At 35.8% G+C, this 21195-nt stretch overlaps 1 protein-coding gene across 2 annotated transcripts in view; it reads right to left on the reverse strand.

Annotated features, from left to right (window-relative positions):
- The window catches only part of RARS2 (arginyl-tRNA synthetase 2, mitochondrial), a 53738-nt gene that overhangs the window by 20901 nt on the left and 11642 nt on the right, over positions 1-21195 (reverse strand). For both annotated transcript variants that reach the window (XM_039219429.1, XM_039219428.1), the window contains exons 3-8: positions 19713-19815; positions 18090-18173; positions 12454-12551; positions 6263-6318; positions 3788-3871; positions 628-704 (exon numbers count right to left, since the gene is read on the reverse strand). In XM_039219429.1, the coding sequence (XP_039075360.1) occupies positions 628-704; positions 3788-3871; positions 6263-6318; positions 12454-12551; positions 18090-18173; positions 19713-19815 (502 nt within the window). The remainder of the gene's footprint in view (positions 1-627; positions 705-3787; positions 3872-6262; positions 6319-12453; positions 12552-18089; positions 18174-19712; positions 19816-21195) is intronic.

The raw sequence follows: 21195 nt of genomic DNA on the forward strand, positions 1-21195 counted from the left end.
CCCACACTAAAGTAAGATTAAAAAGTATATACTCGGGGCGCCTGGGTGGCTTAGTCGGTTAAGCGTCCGACTTTCGCTTAGGTCATGATCTTGCGGTTCGTGGGTTCGAGCCCCGCGTCGGGCTCTGTGCTGACAGCCAGCTCAGAGCCTGGAGCCTATTTCGGAGTCTGTATCTCCCTCTCTCTCTGACCCTCCCCTGTTCACGCTGTCTCTCTCTCTCTCCTAGAAATAAATAAAAAAACATTAAAAAAAAAAAAAAGTATATACTCATGTTTTTCAATTCTAAATGAAGTATAGCTATTGCCATGAAGAAAGTTGCAGGTATTAAACAACTGACCAAAAAAAATTGAGACATTTTTGTTGAATCTGTTACCCTTTGTGTTTATTCTAAGATGACTCTATACCTAGAGAAATACTGTCCCAAATCAACTAAAACATAAATAAAAGAAACACTTGGAAAAGAAAATGAAAAGAACTCCCTAGTAAACTAAAAGCAACATTTTCCATTGTTGTGGTTCCTTGTTTTTAGGAACATTTTTTAAAACCTTTGGAATAAAATCCAAGCTGCACAGTACTCTGAAAAAAGTAAGTTGAAGCATTTGTGACTATTGCTTCTTGCCCACTTACTTCAAAGAGGTGCTGTAAAGGACTGGACTGAAGTTTTTCTTCATAGCCAAACAGTTGGAAGCCAGTTCCCAGAAGACCTAGCACAATAATCCAAAAGGGAAAAAATTATAAAATGGAAACATAGAGAACAGTCATGACAGGGAACAGGCATAGCTGTATCAAAATATCAAGTCCTTATACTTATGTGTCCCGAGAGCACTGCAAACACATGCTGTCATCTTCTGCTACCCCATAAACTGATGGAAGTTAAATTCAAAATACTGAATCACAAATTCATATATTGAATAGATCACTGAAATTAACTTCACAGACACCAATGGACTATGAACTCAGCAAAGGCAGGGTCTAGGACTAACTTGTCTTTGTATTAACGGTGCCCACCACCTCCCAAACAGACATTAATAAAACAAGCATTTATTGAGTAGCTACCCTTGAGGAAGGACATCATGATGCTAGACACTGGATGCTTAAAATCTGTGAAAACAAACTTATGGGAAGTGATTTCAAAAACTTTCTTTTTAAACGTGTAGATGTTAAAATAAAACAAAAGTAGAAGTTTGCTTGGTGTTGTAATATTAACTCTTAAAAAAATAACTGAAGGAAAACAATAAAAGACAAAACTCAAAACATACCTGATTATCTCTCCCATTCAAGGTGACAAGGCAACAAAATTCTTTTATCTGGCCATATATTTGTCTTTTATTTGTCAAAGATTTTTTTTTTTTTGTCTTTGATAAGTACTGCATTCAGAGATAGTATCAGTTTGAACCTTAATGTTTTAAAAAAATAATAATTGAAGTAATAGACTGTTAAGTACTTATTTGAGCCCTGTATCAGGTTCTGTGCTGACAGTTTGGAGCCTGGAGCCTGTTTCACATTCCGTGTCTTCCTTTCTCTCTGCCCCTCCCTCACTCTCTGAAAAATAAATGAACATTAAAAAAAAAAAAAAAATAGGGGCGCTTGAGTGGCTCAGTCGGTTAAGCGTCCAACTTTGGCTCAGGTCCTGATCTCACATATCTGTGATTTCGAGCCCCACACTGGGCTCCTCTGCTAACAGCTCAGAGCCTGGAGCCTACTTCAGGTTCTGTGTCTCCCTCTCTCTCTGACCCTCCCCTGCTTCTGCTCTGTCTCTCAAAACTGAATAAATGCTAAAAAACAAAACAAAACAAAACAAAAAACGAAACCAAAAAAACCAAAATAAAGTTTCTCCATGTCTTAAAAAAAAAAGGATATATACAGCCGGGGGCCAGGAGCAATAGGGTTGTTGAATTATTTTAAAAACCAATCTGTATCTAGAACTCTATCAATTACTAAGCTTCAGGTCTACAGTGGGTATTGCCAGTGAACCTTGCTGATGTACATTTTTCTATGGAGGTTCAGCAGAAAGTGGGATGCTACTGAACTTGAAGACATAAAATATTTGGGAGCTTTAGATAAGAACTAGAAGGATGACTGAAAAATATACCAGCCCTATTCATTTTTAGCCAAAAGCAAATGTCAGGGTCTTGGGAGCAGAGTGTAGAAAGATGCCCAGAGTATTCTAAAAAGTGGAAATAGGAAAAGTAAAGGCCAATCCCCATTTAATATTTAACCTAATATATTTTCAAACTAATTTTGTGCTTAGAAACTATTTGCCAACTTTCAATAGGAGTTAGCTGAAACACCCAAAATTAAAATTCTTCAACAATGATGGTTATAATGGAAATGGCGATAGATCATTAACCATCATAGTCCTTTCGAGAAACAATAATAAAATCCTGTAGCTGAGATTAAAGAATACCATAATCAAATATTTGCTAATGCTTGTGAAATGCATAAATCAGTTAAACTAATGTAAAGTGGATGTCATCTATTAAATCTGATTGTTGAGACTGGGGCCCAAATCTCTCACTACTAGCTGTTGTGGACTGCAGGTGGATTTTTAAAATGCAGGGCATGTTTTCTGATTCTTCCACAGTGAATTGTAATGGTACTATTAATTGGTTCAAGTTCTACCTTTTTTAGAGTCTAAAAGAGATTTTTATTAATTGAAATGAAAGAGAAGGTCATGATAAATCTGTAGAAACTTTGATTTCATTTCACTAGCTATGACAGAACAGATTACCATCAGTAAACTTTAGAACAGATAGTGCACACTACACTTTATGTAAGCTTTAAAATATTATCTAGCCTTTCTTTTGGATTGGTACTGTAAAGTACTTCCACAGATTCATTCATCACTCTTAGTGCTTCTTAGGTTTCAAGTACTATAGACACAAAAATAATACATGCCTTCAAAGAATATGTCAGCTAGCAGGGGAGAGAAACACACAAATAAGAGTAGAGTAAGGCAAACCCATTTGAGGAGGGCTGGATACTAGGAACTTGGTGATGTGAGATGTAGGCAAGAGTCTATCTGTGTGTCAGAGAATGCCTTACAAGATGACACTAAAGTCAGATCTTAAAACATATATAAAAGTTGCCAGAGATTTTTAGAAGTTTGCATTTCACATGCTACCAGAACTTAACTACCTTAGCAACTTCAGTTATCATGCCCTTCCTTGATAACAGGTGTACTATGAGCCTCGAATGGTTCTAAGTAAACTCACGACATTAGAGATAATTGATGGCACTCAACTGGATCTCACCCTTATCTTCCTCTCTTTACTTTTTGACCCCCTGCCACTGTACAATTTAAGAAGGAGTCAAAGTATCCCACTTTCTTTTTCCTCTAGGCCACTGGCTCAGGGTATAACAACAGATCACCCTCCATGTATAATGCAGGGAGGCTGGACTTCATTTGTTTGAAAAAATGGCAGGGGTGTAGCTGAAATGGTTTATATAGCTAGACTTACTTCTTCCCTGGTACATTTCACTTCTACATTTGATAAGTGTAAGCTACTTGTCCTTAACAAAACCATAAAATCCTGTATTTATCAGGTATTTATTGCCCTGACTGTATGAGGTTTCCTACCCCAAAACATATTTGTGTGGTGAGAGTCACTCTAATAAACAGAATACAAGACTTACGCAAAGGAGCGATTAGGGAAAAAAAAAAAGGTAGGAGGCACTATTTTATCCACTGGATTCTGCCTATACTCTATCATGACAGGTGATATAATTAAAAGATATTAAACTTGACAGTGAAATAAAAGCGAAAATCTCAAACTCACTGACTTACCAAACTGCATGCCCCAATCTCCAAGGTAATTTATTCTGGTGACTTGATGTCCTAAAGCTTCTTTGAGATTTGCTATAAAATTTCCTAGTAATCAATAAAATAGACAGTTTCTCATTCTTATCCATTTAGGCATAAAAACCATGTGTTTCTCTATTATCAAAGCTTAACAAAAAATTTTTGACAAAATTTACCAATTCAATTGTTTTTGGTAAAACATTCATTGTCATGTTTTCATCTATGTTATGGAATGAGAGTAGAGAATTATTTGGGGGGCAGTTATTCCAAAGAACCTCACAATTTTCCTAAGAACAGATTTTCAACAACATCAGTAGGAGCTGGGAACATATGTTATAATAACCGAATTCTAAAGAAAAAAAGAGAATCTCAGTAATTAACAAGAAATAATTTTGCTATTCCCTAAAGAGCCTAAGCCATACTGGTGTTTTTTCCTTAACAGCTCATTCTATCTTCTTTTAATCACTGAAATCCACTCCCTTATGCCTGTTCCCTAAGAGCACATGGTAGTCTAAGAATTTCATCTTCCTCTACTGCTTACACTGGTTTGATAGTCAACATCTACTGCACTCTCCTCGTGTGCACTCACATGCTGCAGAGGCTGGAAACCTGAAAATTACATTTCTCAGAAACTCCTGCAGTTAGGGTTTCAGAAGTCACTCATACTTGGGCAATCAGATACACTTTGCACTTGAAGGTGGAAATGAGGTGAGAGGAGAGCTACTTCTATTTTTTCTGACAAGCACAGCTGTGGAGGCCTTTTCTCTTTTAGTGGCATCAATAATAGCCCAGTGTCCTGTCACGTGACCTCCAAGGGACTTGAAAGTGTATGGGGCTGCCTCTTTTGCTAATATGAATTCTGGAAGATATGACAGGATTAGTGGCAGCTTCTCAACTGTGGCAGTGGTAGCATGGCTGCTACCGGAAGTGACTGCAGAAAAGGCAGAAGCTCCCTTGATGAACATGCTCTATGGTATAATTCTGGGAATCATTCATGTCACTTAATCCAAGGCTCTTTCAGCACCTGCAACAACTTTGTGACCTATTCAATATTCTGTAACAAATTCTTGTGTGCTTTTACTAAAGAGGATTTAGTTTTCTGCAAATAATCCTCCACCAATATGTATATCTGCTTAAATTACTGCAGCTACTCCTTTTCCAGCTTCCCTACTTCTTGACTTTCCTGGTCTATACAGTCCCAACAGCAAACATCTTCAGCTGCTACTCAGACTGTATTCTTATTTTTTTTTTTTTTTTTTTAGTGGGGCATTGGCTGTTTTGTATTCTTATTTTTAATTAGCATCTTACTATCAACTAAATGACACAAATCTAAGCTTTTAGAATTAGGCTAATTTCAAATCCTGGCTATGATACTTACTAGCTATGTGAATTTTGGAAAAGTTACTTTCAGTATCTGAATTTCCAGACCACAGTTAACAGTATTTACCAAACAGGGCTGTTGTGAAATTAATTAAGCTAATACATGAAAGTATTTAACATGGTAAATAAATTCTCAGTAAATATTATCTCTTCCTGGTCCAAATATTTTCCTTAAAAACCTTATCATGTTCTGTCCAGTCCATCATTTACTCACTCCTACAATTCTGACCTACTCATGCAGATTTTCTTAGTGTATTTTTTATATTCTTTTAAAAATTCAAACCCTATCATTTCCTCTCTTAAAATGCTCCATGAGATCTCTCCTATGAGAGGGGACACCAGTTCAATAATGATCTATGCCACAAAGTACTAATTGCTCCAATTCTTAAAAATATTCAATTGACAGGTTAAATGATCCCTAACGCACACAATAGACAAATTTTCATACTAGAAGACAGATCAGATGAGATACACTTCAAAATCTCTTCCAATTCTAATTGCAGTTTTTAAATTGGGCTACTGCATCATGTCATGTTTTAGATAAATGAAGATCTTAGCATATACACTGAAGCATTATAGCTATGAAGTACAATAGCAATCTTTCTTAGAAAACTCTTGTTTCAATTTCCAGTCTTGAATGCTCCAGTTAGCACTCACATGATGGAGACTGAGTTTCTTTGTTCTAACTGAGATATAATTAATATTGTAAGAGTTTCTCTTTAAAACAAAATATATGAACAAAAAACCTGGGAGTATTACTATCATTCCCACATAACTATTTTCATTTTTGCATCTTTCATATCTTCTCCATATACATACATACTTTAAAAAAGTTAAAATCCTCAACAAATCTAACATTTAAAATTAGTTTCTGAGTCAATCTTTTGATTTTGAAACAAATTTCTTTTTCTACTTCTAAGCCAATTTTCCCATTTCATATAATATTAGCATTAAGCTCATATAAATTTGAACTTTGTTTTTTGTCTTCTCGTTATCTAAGCAATAAACCATTAGAATGCAAGATCAAAATATTGCCTCAAAGTCATGTTTAGTATCTTCTGTGAAACGAATGACACTCACCTATGATGGTAGAACGCAAATGTCCAACATGAAATTTTTTGGCAACGTTAGGTGAACTGCAAATAATTGCAAAAGTTTTATTTCTGTTCTAAGAACGAGAGCTCTAAAATGAACTAGGTCATGCTTCCACAGTTGAACACAATTGGGGATTAAGGTCTTTGATAATTTAGAGCAAAGTTGAGTGAAAAATTAGAAATTTAGAACAAAGAGGGGCGCCTGGGTGGCTTAGTCGGTTAAGCGTCTGACTTTCGCTCAGGTCATGATCTCGCGGTTCGTGGGTTCGAGCCCCGCGTCGGGCTCTGTGCTGACTGCCAGCTCAGAGCCTGGAGCCTGTTTCAGAGTCTGTGTCTCCCTCTCTCTCTGACCCTCCCCTGCTCACGCTGTCTCTCTCTCTCTCTCCTAGAAATAAAAATAAAAAAAAAATAAAAAAAAAAAAAGAAATTTAGAACAAAGATAAATCAGAATTCAGAAAGAATCATCCTTAGTGAAATTGATCCTGTGACTCATGAGGTAGTATCATACACCGAAATGGCACATGTAAGAAGCAGATACATTTAAGGATTGACAAAAAGTTGAAGAAATTTGGAGATATTGTTGTGACATAAAAACAAAGCAAATTATTGGGAATTAAGTTTAGTATAACAGTTACAAATCCTTTACCCTCTTAAAATTTATTGACTCCACAGAAATTTTGTTTATATGGATAATACCTATCAACATTTACTCCATCAAAAATTAAAAGGGAAAAATATAAAAATATTTATGCATAAAACTTCCCAGAATAATTGGAAATCTGATTTACCACTCTAAATTCTCAGTCTACAAATTTATCACTTCTCTGTATGCTCGAGAAATTATAATCAATAACTTCAAAGCAAATTGCTTCTAGAGCACTAACTACCTGACAGACACAATTTCATGCACTTTACATGCATTAACCCATTTAATACTCATTTGAGTTGTGAGGTAAGGTTCTTTGATCACTTATTTTAAAAATGAGGAAACTGAGAGAGACAACAAGGAAAAAAGATAATGAAACAAATGTGGGAACAGCTTGATAACTCTTGAAATGTGGGTGATAAGCATATGGATTTAATTGTATTGTTGTGTTTTGTGTATGTTTGAAAATTTCATAAGTTTTTCAATATTGAAAAAAATAATAATAAATTAACTTGAACCCAGTTGGTTAGACATGGTAAAATGAGAGCTAAATTTTGGTCTGTCTTCAAAGTTTACCAATGGTATTACAATTAAAAAAAATTGATTCTACATAAACATGCATGCAGTTGTAAAATTATAAAACAAGAATGCACAGTTAATTGTTTAGAAAGTAAGTGTCCTTCTAGAAGTTAAAAAATAGGGAATCCTCCATTTCCTACCAAGACAGAATAACAAGGGTTGGATTTACCCTTCTGCCTTAAACAACCAGAAAACCAGAAAAATATGATGAAACACTGGTTTTATGAAGCCAGACACCGAAGCACTATAATCCCTGAGAGAATAAGAAGCAAAATGACCTCGAGCAAATTAAATAGCAATTCTGTGAGCTAAAGCAGAAAAATCTATGGCATGGAATGTTTGTATTACAAAAGAAAGCATTCAAACCAGTAAGTAATCTAAAATTCTCCTTTAAGGGGCATCTGGGTGGCTCAGTCAGTTAAGTGGCCGGCTTTAGCTCAGGTCATGATCTCATGGTTGGTGGGTTCGAGCCCCGCATTGGGCTCTGTGCTGACAGCTAGCTCAGAGCCTGGAGGCTCTCGTCGGATTCTGTGTCTCCCTCTCTCTCTGACCTTCCCCGCTTGTGCGGTCTCTCTCTCAAAAAAAAAAAAAATTTAGAAAAAAAATTTCTCCTTTAAGAAACTAGAAAAAGGGGCGCCTGGGTGGCTCAGTCAGTTAAGCATCCGACTTTGGCTCAGGCTCATGTCATGATCTCACGGGTCGTGGGTTCGAGCCCCGCGTCGGGCTCTGTGCTGACAGCTCAGAACCCGGAGACTGTTTCGGATTTTGTGTCTTCCTCTCTCTCTGCCCCTCCCCCACCCATGCTCTGTCTCACTCTGTCTCTCAAAAATAAATAAATGTTAAAAAATGTTTTTTAAACAAAAAAAAGAAACTACAAAAGGAGGACCAAAGTAAGCAAAATAAAAGACAATATAGATAAAAGCAAAAGTCAATAAAATAGAAAATGCTGTGTACCATAACTGCAGTGGTAGTTACATGACCTGCACACCTTTGCCAAAATTTATCAAATTATATGCCGAAATATGTTAAACTGTATTATATGTGCATGATTATATTCTAATAAAGCTGTTTTTTAAAAAAAATGACAACAGAATAGTATGAAACAATAAAAATAATAAACCAGCCCTGGATGTACTTCAAATATTAAAGGAATATAAGATATTATTTAGTGAAAAAGGTAAGGAGCAGAACAGTGTGCAAAAACAGACTACTTCTAGGTGGGTAAACAGGAAACTAGTATTGGTGAATGCCCATGTGGAGAGAACTAAGAAATAGGAATGCGGAGGAAAATTCCTTTTCACCAAATATTCTTTTATAATCTTTGAATTTTTTCAAGCTATTTATATTACCTTTCTTTAAGTTTTCACAGAGTTTTTGTATTTTTTTCCTCTAGGACTGAAAGAATTGAATCTACCTAGGTTGTCAGCCTTGACAAAATGTCCCTTCTGAACTATCAATATGCCATTCTTTGGTACCATTTTCCTATTCAGAAATAAATAAAATGAAATGTAAAGTATAAATTCAACTCCCTTGGCAACAAAAGTAGCCATAATGAATAAATTATAATTTGGACACCTTATTAAAACTTGTAAAAAAATTATTTATGTAACTTCCTCAATATTTAAGAAAGGACAAATATTACTACTCTTGTTTTCCAGATAAGAGACCAGAGGGGAAAAAACTGTCCTATCCAAGACTGTCGAATCAGTTACTAATATTCAGAACTGGTACCCCAATCTCTCAGATTCCCAGTTTACTAATTAGAGGTCCTCAATCTGTTTTGTGAGAACACTGCACACTGGGGAATAGAAGGGGATGAGGAAGACTGAGCTGAGGAAAGAAGAGGAAAGTCTACAACTGCTGATTGCTCCTGCAAGTCTGATCTAAACAAAATAGGAAAAGCTGATTTTGCACAGAGGAGAGAGGCCATAGCAGTTAGCTTTAAGTCTTACACCACCTACTCAGGTAGAGCTCATATGATGGACAGTCTTCTACTTTGGCATTTTATCACAATACTCCTAGTATGTCAATCAATACTGTTTGTCAGGGAGGCAGTAAAGGTAAAGTATACAGGCTTCAGAGTTAAGAGTTAGCTCCATGGCCCTGAGCAAGTTACTTAACCTATTATTATCATCATTACCTCAACTTAGAGGGCAAGTTTCTTGAACTAGTATCTCTTGTTTTTTGGGGGTAAAGTTACCCTATTTAAGATACTATATCTTTAAAAAGTTCTGTTCTACATCTCTCATTTTCAGAAGAAATTCAAGAACAGTGTTTCCTGCCAACTTTGACCCTGTCCCTCACCTGTTTGTCTCTACTTTGAAACAACAGTGGTAAGCATCATAGCATATAGAAAACTTCAAAGGGCAAGAGCAGCTGAGGCCAAAGCAATGCCAGATGGAGTATAAAAGAGAGCAAAGATGGCTACAGGGACATGAACTCTGCCTTCATCAGCATTCATATGCTCATGTAAGTTCCAGCCTTCCTTATTAAATGCTTTAGAAAAAGCACAAGAGGAGCAAATCCATAAGCAAAAAAATAAAAAAATAAAAATAAAAAAGAGAAAGAAAGAAAGAAAGAAAGAAAGAAAGAAAGAAAGAAAGAGCCATACAGTTACAGAATACAACTGAAATAGAACAGGTTACTTTTGGACATTTCTTATAAGTACAAACAAAAAAAAGAGCGTTATTACATGGGAAACAAAAACAGGAGAAAAGCAAGAGAATCAATAAATAAGGAAGACTGTGGTCTTGGTATTTCAAGATTGGTTGGGGAGAAGGGATGATGAAGGTCAAGTGACAATAGAAAAGAACATGTTAAAAGTGAACACTGGTGGCAACTTTTCAAGTTTCAAGAAACTTACAATAGCATTATTTCAAGGATGAATACATGGTAACAGATACTATACAACTTCTCTACTGATTTTTCCTTTACTGCTGGTTAGGTAACAGCAAGAAGTAGAAGAGTAATATGGTACTGAAGTGCCTCCCCAGAGGAGGTAAAGTGTCCTGCATCAATTATATGATGTGAATGAAAAGAATTAGACGACCACAAGCTTGCCAATCTCACCATTAAGAAATATAGTTAGTTCCCCTCCCCCTGATACGGGGCTGATCTGTGACTTGCTCTGAAACCAGCAGAATGTGACAGAAATGAGGCTATCCTGTTTCAAGACAAGCTGCTTTTACCATCTTGGAGCTCTGAGCACCTTTATAAAGAAGTCTGGTTAATTCTGCTGAAGAGACCATGTGGAAAGAGAGATGCCCCAGCCATCCTTCAGGTAAGGTGCCAAACAAGTAAATGGGCCACTTGAATTTCAAGCCCCAGAATAGTCTATAGATGACTAGAGCTACGTATGATAACAGGCAAGTCAAAGAACCACTGAGCTAAGCCATCCCTGATTTCTTGATCTATAGTGTCTTGAATATTAAAATGGTTGTTTCAAGACACTAGTCAGGAACTGACACACTTTTCCTTAAAGAATCAGATAGTAAATATTTTAGGCTTGCAGGTCACCTGGTCTCTACCTCAACTATTCAATTCAATTCTACTCAACTGCCATTGTAGTATAGAAGCAGCCACTGCAGACAAAATGTAAATGAAAGTGCAAGCCTGTGCTCCATTAGACTTTATTTTTAATTTTTTTATTAAAAAAATTTAAGTTTATTAATTTATTTTGAGGCGGGGGGCGGGGGGAGTGGCAGAGAGAGAATCCCAAGCAGGCTCCGCACTATCAGTATGGAGTGTGATGTGGGGCTTGAACTCACAACAGTGAGATCAGGACCTGAGCTGAAATCAAGAGTCCGGATGCTTAACCGACTGAGCCACCCAGGTGCCTTCCTATATTGCATTTTAGAGTGGCTTGTTACACAAGAAAAGATAACAAAATGGCAGGCAACTTTCTTTGAGGGATGGTCTTAGTGTAGTTTCTCACTGGTATGAAGATAACCTCATGAAGTCCCTCTCCTCTCTGAGATGCAATGAATGTTTAAACTCAACCTCAAATATCATGATTGGGGTACACTGCAAGTATAAGATTTATTCATAATATCTGTCTACTCACAGGAGCATGAGTTTACTCAGCTACCAGTCCTTATCATAAACAAGTAAGTTTACTGAATTTTAAGAGTCTGCCTTTTTTAAGAACACATATGAGTGGCAGAGACAGTACAAATATAGAATCCATTAAACCTACTGTCACCACTGATTATACAGGTGCTAATTATAACTAAGTTTATCATAATAAATTATAATAAAGAGGAAACCTAAAATAATTCCCTCACCAATTTTTAAAAATCCTCTACAGAAATATGTACTTAAGAGAACAAAAGGCTATAGGACAGCAAGTTCTAATTTTCTGAGTGGGAAGATAGTTCCCAATCAAGACTCAGCTTTTAGGAAGGCACACACATCTTTGATCATTTCCATGAGCTGTCAACTGGCCAAGCTGCACTCTGAAAGTGTTCGCTTTTCTGTTCTGGTTACCTACAAACAGTTCAAATATTAGCTGGCTGTACTGACAACATATCAGAAAGTTATTATGAGGATTATTTAGAGGCATGTTAAAATTTCAATCTATTTTTCTGATAATTTAAAAAATTATACTTTACAAATACTGCAAGGTTTTGTTCTCCAGTAATCATATCAATTTAAAATTCTTAATATGGCAGTAACCATTACCTTTAAGAGTTTACTATAATGGAAAAACTAGTTCCTCCAAAAAAAGGTAACTATTAAATAATTTTAAAAAACCCCATAATCACTAGACTTTTTATTGTAGTCCAAAATTTTTATTCATCGTACAGTGATCAATTCACTGTAATATTAAGAAAACTAATCCCACTGGTTTTCTATTTTTCTTGTGTAATTTCCTGAGGCCCCAAATGATAATGGTAAACCATGTAACTGCCCAGCCACCTTGATAACTAACACGTCAGATAGTTGGCACTCACCTGAATTCAACCACGATCTTCTTCTGGGGAAGACCAGAAAATAGCTCACTTTTTAACCCATATTTTGAGCCATCTTTGATTACTTGTTGCAGTACTGTCTGAAAAGTAAAGGGAAAAAGGGTATGAGATTTAATGACAGAAAAAAACCCTGCAATTTTCTTAGTTAACTTAATTACTTTGTTTACTGGTAATGAAGTAAACATTACTTATTTACTCATTCTAATTTACAGAACTGAGCGTTTTACAGCACTGTCAGCCCTTCCTTCTCCTGTTGCTAATGCTAGTCGGAACAGTAATAACAAGAATTAACATCTATTGGGCTCTGTGCCCTTTTATAAATCACACCTATTCATTCTTACAGAGGTTAAGTAACTGTTAAAAGTCCCACAGCAGATAGTAACAGCAAAACCAGGAGCATCTAATATTCACTGATGCATACTAGGTGCATACATTGTTGTAAGCATTTTCTATGCATTAACTCATTTAATCCTTACAATAACCCTAAGAGAGAAGTGGTATTTTTGCAAATAAGCACAGAGAACTTTCCTAAGGACACTGCTATTAAATCATGCAGCGAAACCTTTTTCACTCCAGAACTACTATACATATTTTTTAAATTTTTTAATGTTTATTTATTTTAGAGATAGAGAGAGGACAGGCGGGGGAGGGGCAGAGAAAGAGGGAGACACAGAATCTGAAGCAGGCTTCAGGCTCTGAGCTGTCAGCACAGAGCCTGATACGGAGCTCAAACTGACGAACCTTGAGATCATGATCTGAGCAGAAGTCGGACACCTAACCAACTGAAACACGCAGGCACCCCTCTCCAGAGCTAATGTATTAACTACTGCATGCTGCTGCTACTTTTGTAAATACAATGATCACGTGAATGGTAGAAAACACAAAATTATAATTCAAATGCCTACTGGCTACATAAATAAAAAACAAGGAAATCTCAAAGAAACAAAACATATTCCATTTTTAGAAACGAAGATAGAAAGATTATACAGCTTTTTTTGCTAATGGTGTGATGCATTTATTTATGTGTTCATTTTTTGTGTAGGGGTTTGAATTTACTATTGTAGGGTTCCATTTACTCTTATATTGGTTTTGCTTCATGAACTGAATTCTGAGTCCTAAATATGTAGTTTATGATGTGAAGAATTTTACTATCATTAAGAGTTGGTTAAAGTGGTCATTTAATGGAAAAGGCAGAGAAAGTGCAGCAGGAGGCTGCAAAGCAATACTTTTAAGAAGCATCTACAAAGTGCTAGGTTCCAGTCCAGATGATTTTATATTATCCTTAGCCTCACAATTGTAAAAATGGGCAACATTTCCCATTTAATAGATGCAAAAACTAAGGTTCAGAAACAGTATGTACTTGCATAAGGATACAGAGAAAATATTATTCCTTTCACTCACAAAATACAATAGGACACAGAGAGTAAGGATTAATATACAGAGACATTAAAGAGAATAGTGTGTGTCATACACTATAATTACTCCAAGACTATGGCTGGCAAGACTACAAGTGGGGAGGTAAATATTAGCAAGGGGAGGAATTCATAGTCAGATTATTCTAAATTTAACATCTACCCAATTCATTTCACTTTTCATCCCTTTATGTGTAATGGACGGTAGACTCCACAAAAGGCAATCAAATAAGTTAAAACTCTCCTTTAACAAATGACCCTCAGTTTATTGACATCTCTGGCACAAACAAAAAAGCAACTTTAACAAGGGACTATCTTACATGTCCCACTTCCAAACCTTCCACTGTCAATCTGATCATTGTGCTACCTAGAGTTTCCTTCTTGACTATTTTATTCCAAGTGTTCCCAAAATCAAAATTTGAAAAGCCAAACCTAATTGAATGCTTAAATTCTTTAATATATTACTTTATGAGTACACTTTTTGTAAAATAAAAAATTAAACAAGATAAGGGAAAAATCTAGAGTCGCTTTTGATCATCTGCCCTAACCCACTACCTTCCCCAGGGGTGACCACTTTTCAAACATCACCTTAGCTGCTGGTTACTCTTCTTGCAATCATCCTCGTCTTTGGTTGTAATATCACTTTCTACTGACTTTTGCTTCTCAGTTTCCTTTCCAGGCTCCTCTTTCACTGCCTGTCCCCCCACTCCTCACTCTGTGGTCCTTTCTTGCTTCTAGATCCTTACTTTATACTTCTCCTGTTTTGGTGTGGTTTTTATGCTTTTCTTTTAGATCATAAACTTTCTGAGGGCAAGATCCTCAGGACCCCGCAAATAAGCAGAAAGTTTATTAAACTTGTGGGAACACAAAGTTTTTAACTAGGATGTCAGTGAGCTAGTAAAGTTCTTTGATATTCTAAGAGATGAATAAGCTAGAGGCCCATCTACTCATCAATGAGTCCATTAAAATGTCAAATGTTAAAATGTAAGATGCTCTTACAATGACTTCTAAGGAAGCTACTACTATTTGTCTAGTTAATGCTTTGGTCAATAGTTGGAAAGTGCTTAATCATTCATGCCTTCCATGTGTTCAGCCTATTGCCACTACACATGATCTGAATGCATCTACTGCTTTTTGGCATAAGTTCAATTAGTAAAGTAAGGAACAGAATTAGAGTCACTTAAATTAGTATCTGTTTTCCTTTTTTTCTTAAGTTTTAGTAGAGCATGCAAAGTTGAATCTGGCAGATAAAAAAATACATGTGTACATGTGAAATAAAAATGATGTTATCCATTGTGTACTTTTAAGGCACACCTAAAAAACAAGATTTTGTTTGCCTTTTTCCTATTTAGCTAAACTCTTTTGTTTTTTCCTCCTCCTAAACTATTATTCTAAATTACTCTGGAAAGTCATCTGCAAGCTACTGACAAGTGGAAGCTTGGTACCAAAGTGACAGCTCTTTACCATGTATGAATTGGTCATACCATTTTATAGCTTTGAAAAATTTATCATCTAGTCCCAATGATTTGGCAGTTCCTATTGCCTTGAATTTCACATTTTAGTATCCTACCCTCGAGGATGATTTATATGAAGACATTATGTTGCCAGTGTTAGTGATCCAAACGTAAGCTAACGTTTAATCATTCCTGGTGCTGCCAGTGTAAATAATTCAACTGCACTGCATGAACAGATACATTTTTATGCAAGGCTAAGCTTGTACATGTGTAAGGAATGACAAATTCATAATTCTCTGCTTGAGAAGTAAGTTTTAGACACAGGTCATTGGCTACATGTCAATCTGATAACATTAATATGTAAAAATATGTATTAATATTGGTCCCAAAGGGCTGAATTTTTTTCTTGAGCTGAAAAATTCATTAAATACACAAATGACCACTGTTTAAGGCCTGAAAATAATGGAGCCAGATGTAGAAGATGTTCAGATTAGGCTTTGAACAAACAAGAATTATCATTAAAAAAACTGTAACATAACACAGGCACAACCAATACTCCTTTTTCTTACTAGTTTAGGAACTATTGTTACTATAACACAAAGCAGGGCTACTGCAAGCAATCTGCTTGTTCCTATAACAAAAATCACTCTAAATCCAGATCCTCAAGGCTGCAATGAAGGGAGGATTTCCAGGTGGAAAGTAGATGGACCTCAAAGCCCTAGATATTATCCCTCTGTTGTCAATTGAGAAGGATTTGGGAATATTTTTAATAAGCAAGCTAGTGTGCATCCTTAAATCAGAGGAAAACCATAGTTTATTCATTGTAATAAAGTACGAAAATTCATGGCCATTGAACTGTTAAATTATTAATATATGCCTTGTCTGATATATAAACCACATCTCTTTCAGTTAAGCTGGTTGTAAAGGCAAACTCCATCTAACAGCGTGTTTTCCCATCTGAGGGAAAACAAAATAAATAAAATACGGCTGCCTATGAAGTAGCCTGGAGTTTGATGGGCACTTTGGTGAACTGCATTGCTTCCATAAAAATTGAGAGTGTTGGGGCACCTGGGTGGTTCAGGTGGTTAATCATCGGACTTTGGCTCAGGTCATGATTTCAAGCCAACATCAGACTCTCTGCTGTCAGCAAAAAGCCTGCTTCAGATCCTCTGTCCCTCCCCAACTTGCTCTATAAAAAAAATAAAATAAAACAAAATTGAAACTGCAACTGGAAGAAAGAGTTACTTATTTAGAAATGGCAAATTATGGGGCACCTGGGTGGCTTAGTCGTTTAAGTGTCCTGCTTCTGCTCAGGTCATGATCTCATGGTTTGTGAGTTTGAGTCCCATGTCAGGCTCTGTCCTGACAGCTCAAAGCCTGGAGCCTGCTTCGGATTCTGTGTCTCCCTCTCTCACTGCCCTTCCTCTGCTGACAATCTGTCTCTTTCTCTCAAAACTAAATAAACATGGAAAAAAGAAAAGGAATGGTGAATTAGACTCAATGGATTACTAAATTGATATGAAATGTTATCAAAAGACCAGCAGATTGTAGACACATTTTAACAAGCTCAAAACAATTTACTCCTTGTCCTTGTAAATGATTTTCGTTAATTAATTTATCTTAAAGTAAGTGAAAAAAAGATTAAAAAGTTCAAAGATCTAGAGACAAGCATGAAACACTAAACTCTCCTTTGGAAGGATTATAGGGCCGATGGGCAAATCCCAATAAACTGTATAATATTGGTGAGAAATTGTATTGTAAGAAATTTTGGTTTTATAATTATTTTCAATTCAAGACTGCAGCATTTACTAAGGCTGACCAACTCAATATTGGCATATATATATATATATATATATTTTTTTTAAATAACAGACCAAAGCATGCATTATGATAAAACTTTAAAGTTCAACTGAGATGAAACTCTACGATGATCTCATACCATGCCTATCCAGGGTTACCTGTCCTCCACAATCACACTCGAGACACAATTCCTTTATGTCTTTTCCCAACTCCTCCAGGCCTGAGTTTTCTGATCTTTCTTATGCTAATGAATCAATACACCTTTTTTGTTCTTCTTTTGTTTTGTCTTTTAGAAGGGGGAGAGGGGCAAAGGGAGAGGGAGAATCCTAAGCAGGATCATGACCTGAGCTTAAATCAAGAGTCAAACACTTAACTGAATGAACCACCCAGTCACCTCTACATTTTTGTTTTAGTATTTGTTTTATTAAAAGAATAAGCTGTTTCAGGATTTCTTCTATATAAATCTTAGCTTCCAACAGATTACAGGCTACCAGAGCGCCAAAACCAACAGTACTTTTCGTGTATTCCATACAGTTCATTAACTCATTCAACAATAGTTATCTCACACATACTGCACACCAGGCATTTTGCTAGGAACTGGGGATCCAATAGTGAGAAAAACAGATGCTATAAGCCCTGATGGAAATTAGAGTTTAAAGGCAAGAGGCATTAATCAAATAAAAAGAATGTAAACCAGCAACTATGATAAATTCTGTAAAGGAGAGCTATCCAGTGCTAGTAGAGCACATAAATGAAGAAGACAAGAAAGGCCCAGCCCAGGACAAAAGCTGAAGAATAAGCAGGAGTTAAATTGGGGTGGCACTCCAGGGAGGGGGATCAGAGTATGTAAAGTTCTGAGACAAGAAGAGACTTAAGTTTAAGAACGGGAGGAAAAATCACATAGCTAAATCAAAGAGTAAAGGTGCATAGCTGAAACATAACCGATTCTTACCTTTGTTAATAGTTCTCGGTTTATTTTGAAATTTACAGTCCCTTGACCAGTGCTGATTTCACTTACCACTGCATCACATTTTAGCTGAAAAGATAAAAATCAAGTAAAATAGATATGTTATAAAATAGACCTAATGAGATTTGTAGTTTTTTTTTTTTTTTTTAAGTAGCCTTCATGCCCAATGTGGAGCTCAATATGGGGCTTGAATTCAAGACCACTTGAGCTGAGATTAAGAGTTGGATGTTCCACCTATTGAGCCACCCAGGCACCCTGAGATTTAGTTTTAATACTTTCAAATTGGAGTGCAAAGGCAGTAAGTGCATTATATCTCTCAGTCATTGTATCTGGACTTGGGCCTTAGCCAATCTGTTCAATTCTATTATTCTAGCTGGGTAAACATTATTTTCTTTTTCTGATAGGAACACTATTCTGTATTTAGAATCTCTTTCTCTTTCCCATTTTCTCACCTCAAATTCTCCACCTAACATGGAAGGAAGCCAGCTTCACTTTATCCCCACCTTATGTGCCCTGACATGTAGTGAAATATTTTTATCTCCCCTACTCTGTGTAGATTGCTTTAAAAAAAAAAAAATCTAAAAATTTCTCTCTCCCACCTTGCATGAGAGCCATTAAACATGCCATTTTGTCAGGCCCTATGCTGAAGCACTTGTATCAAAATATAAAGTGGAAATCATTTAAATATTTTGTCTTAATTGAATATACCTTAGAATTTTAGCCTACTAGATTTCAAAGCACCTGATGATACCCATGAACCTTGAGGAGATACCTGTTATCACTGAGGAGGCACTAGTTTGTATTTTTAAGAACTCACAGTTGATGAGGGAAAAGACTAAATATTGTAATTAGTACAATTCTACCCCTGGTGTACTTCCTGATTAAAAACCTGGCTTGATTTTCTGATTAAATATTTGCTCAGCTACCAAAGCTCTTTGATTATACTCATTCTTTACACATCTTTTTCTATGATGGTGACTTTCACTGTTCCAGTCCTTCAGTGTACCCAGAAGCCCCTGTCTCACATGTAATAACTCTATCTAAAAAACCCTGTTTTTGATGGTATTACACTAGCAATTAAGATTTGGTCATTCTCTACAATCCTTTCAACTCTGCTTTTAGATACCAAACCCATCAGAGGAATTAGAAATGAAAGAGGATTATTAAATCATCTAGCCACTTCTTCTCTGCAATCATGATTCTATTTACATTTAATAATTTCTTCTCATATTTTAATGCTCATCTTCTCAGAAGCTAATTTTAAAAATTGCAAGCCACTGCTCTAATTTATCAAGCTTGTTCTCTTAAATTCGGAAGTCCATCCAGCTTCAATCTGTAAATTTAATTAACACTTCAGCCCTGCTATAAGTAGTTAATCAAAAAATTGAACAATGTCAGCTCAAGAGGAATGCTTTATAACTAATTTGAAAAATCATCTTAACCTTACTATACACAGCTAAAATGAATTTAAATTGTATTTTCCAAGGTGCCTTGAACAAAAAAAACACTATTAAATCATTATTATGGCTGAGATACACTGCAGAGGTTTTTCTTCTTTAAAAAAAAAGTTTATTATAATGTCTGAAAAAGATAATAGTGCTAAAGTACCTTCTCTGCCAGTCTTTTGGCTTGAACTTGAGTATCTGGTCTTGAATGGTCACTGTTGTTTTCCAATAAAGAATCCACAGAAAGCTGAAAATCAGCTACTTCTCTAAAGACAGAAATCGAAATAGGAAAAAGCTATTGTACCTTAAAAATATTACTAGTGTAACAACAACAAAAAAACAACCATTATGGGTTCTCCACATTGATACAATTTTATGAAAGGATTATGGCTTCAAAATATAAAGCAATTAGAAATATCACCTTGTATTTATTTAGAACTTTATCTTCTAAAATTCTTCCTCTTCTATTACCTAATCATAGTTGATATCTAATAAGGAACTAGAGAATGAAACTCTACGGGCAGAATAAATGGATTAAACTATTGTCTGGTCCATTTTCACTGACACAAAAGAATGTATTTTAGAGGGGCATATATGACTTCATTCTTATCACTCTTGAAACTCAGATACATGCCTAAAATATCCTGTGTGATATCTGTTTCACATTACATTAAAGAACCTGGTCAACAAAGACCATTAAGAATTTTCTTGAGCCTCAGGTCATAATCTTATGGTTTGTGGGATTGAGCCCCGCTTTGGATTTGTGCTGACAGCATGGAGCCTCCTTGGGATTCTCTCTCCTCTCTGCCCCTCTCCCCACAATCATGTGTGTATATGCACATTCTCTCTTAAAATAAACAACAACAAAGAATTTTCTTGAGCCATTTCTGCACTGAACGTGAAGCCTGCTTAAGATTTTCTTCCTTTCCCTTGGCCCCTCCCCTACTCACATATTTTCTCCCCCTACCCGACCCCCCGCCAAAAAACCCCCAGAAAACAAAAAACAAAAAAACTAGAAAAATTTTCTTGAGCCTTAATACATTATCCAGCAGCCTAGTATGGATTATACTTACCAATCCAAACTCAACCACTGACACTTCAGCTGTAACTGAAGACCCAAGTTCACCTATTAATCAGTGTCTGTGTGATCTTAAGCATTTTGCTTAACTTCTCTTGTACCTTAATAAAATGGTGATGATAATGGTACCCACTTCACACTGTTGCTGAGAAATTAAGTCCTAACTAAATAATACTAAACCTAGTTCTGATGTTAAATAAAAATGTTAAACAGTCCTGAGTCCTGGGGACAAGACAATTCAATTTTTACATAACAACTCAATTTCTCAAAGATTAACTTTAATTTGGGAAATTTACATAAGGTTTGAATGTATTTATCTTTACCAAAGGACTCTGATTGTTTAGCCAAGTATTTGAGCCAATAATGTGGGAAATTAAAGCAATTAGTTTAACAAGATGGGAATAACACATGAACACGCAAAGATTTTTTTAAAAAATTAAAAGTAGTAAGAGCAAAAACAATATTAAGTGAAATTATACAGATATGAATATACCAAAGATTAAAATTTTGACATATAGTTAGGATACCTTACATGAGGTGTAATAGGACGAAAAACCTATAGATAGAA

The sequence above is a fragment of the Hyaena hyaena genome, unplaced genomic scaffold, assembly GCF_003009895.1.
Source record: "Hyaena hyaena isolate Hyena2069 unplaced genomic scaffold, ASM300989v1 scaffold_821, whole genome shotgun sequence".
Classification (NCBI taxonomy): Eukaryota; Metazoa; Chordata; class Mammalia; order Carnivora; family Hyaenidae; genus Hyaena; species Hyaena hyaena.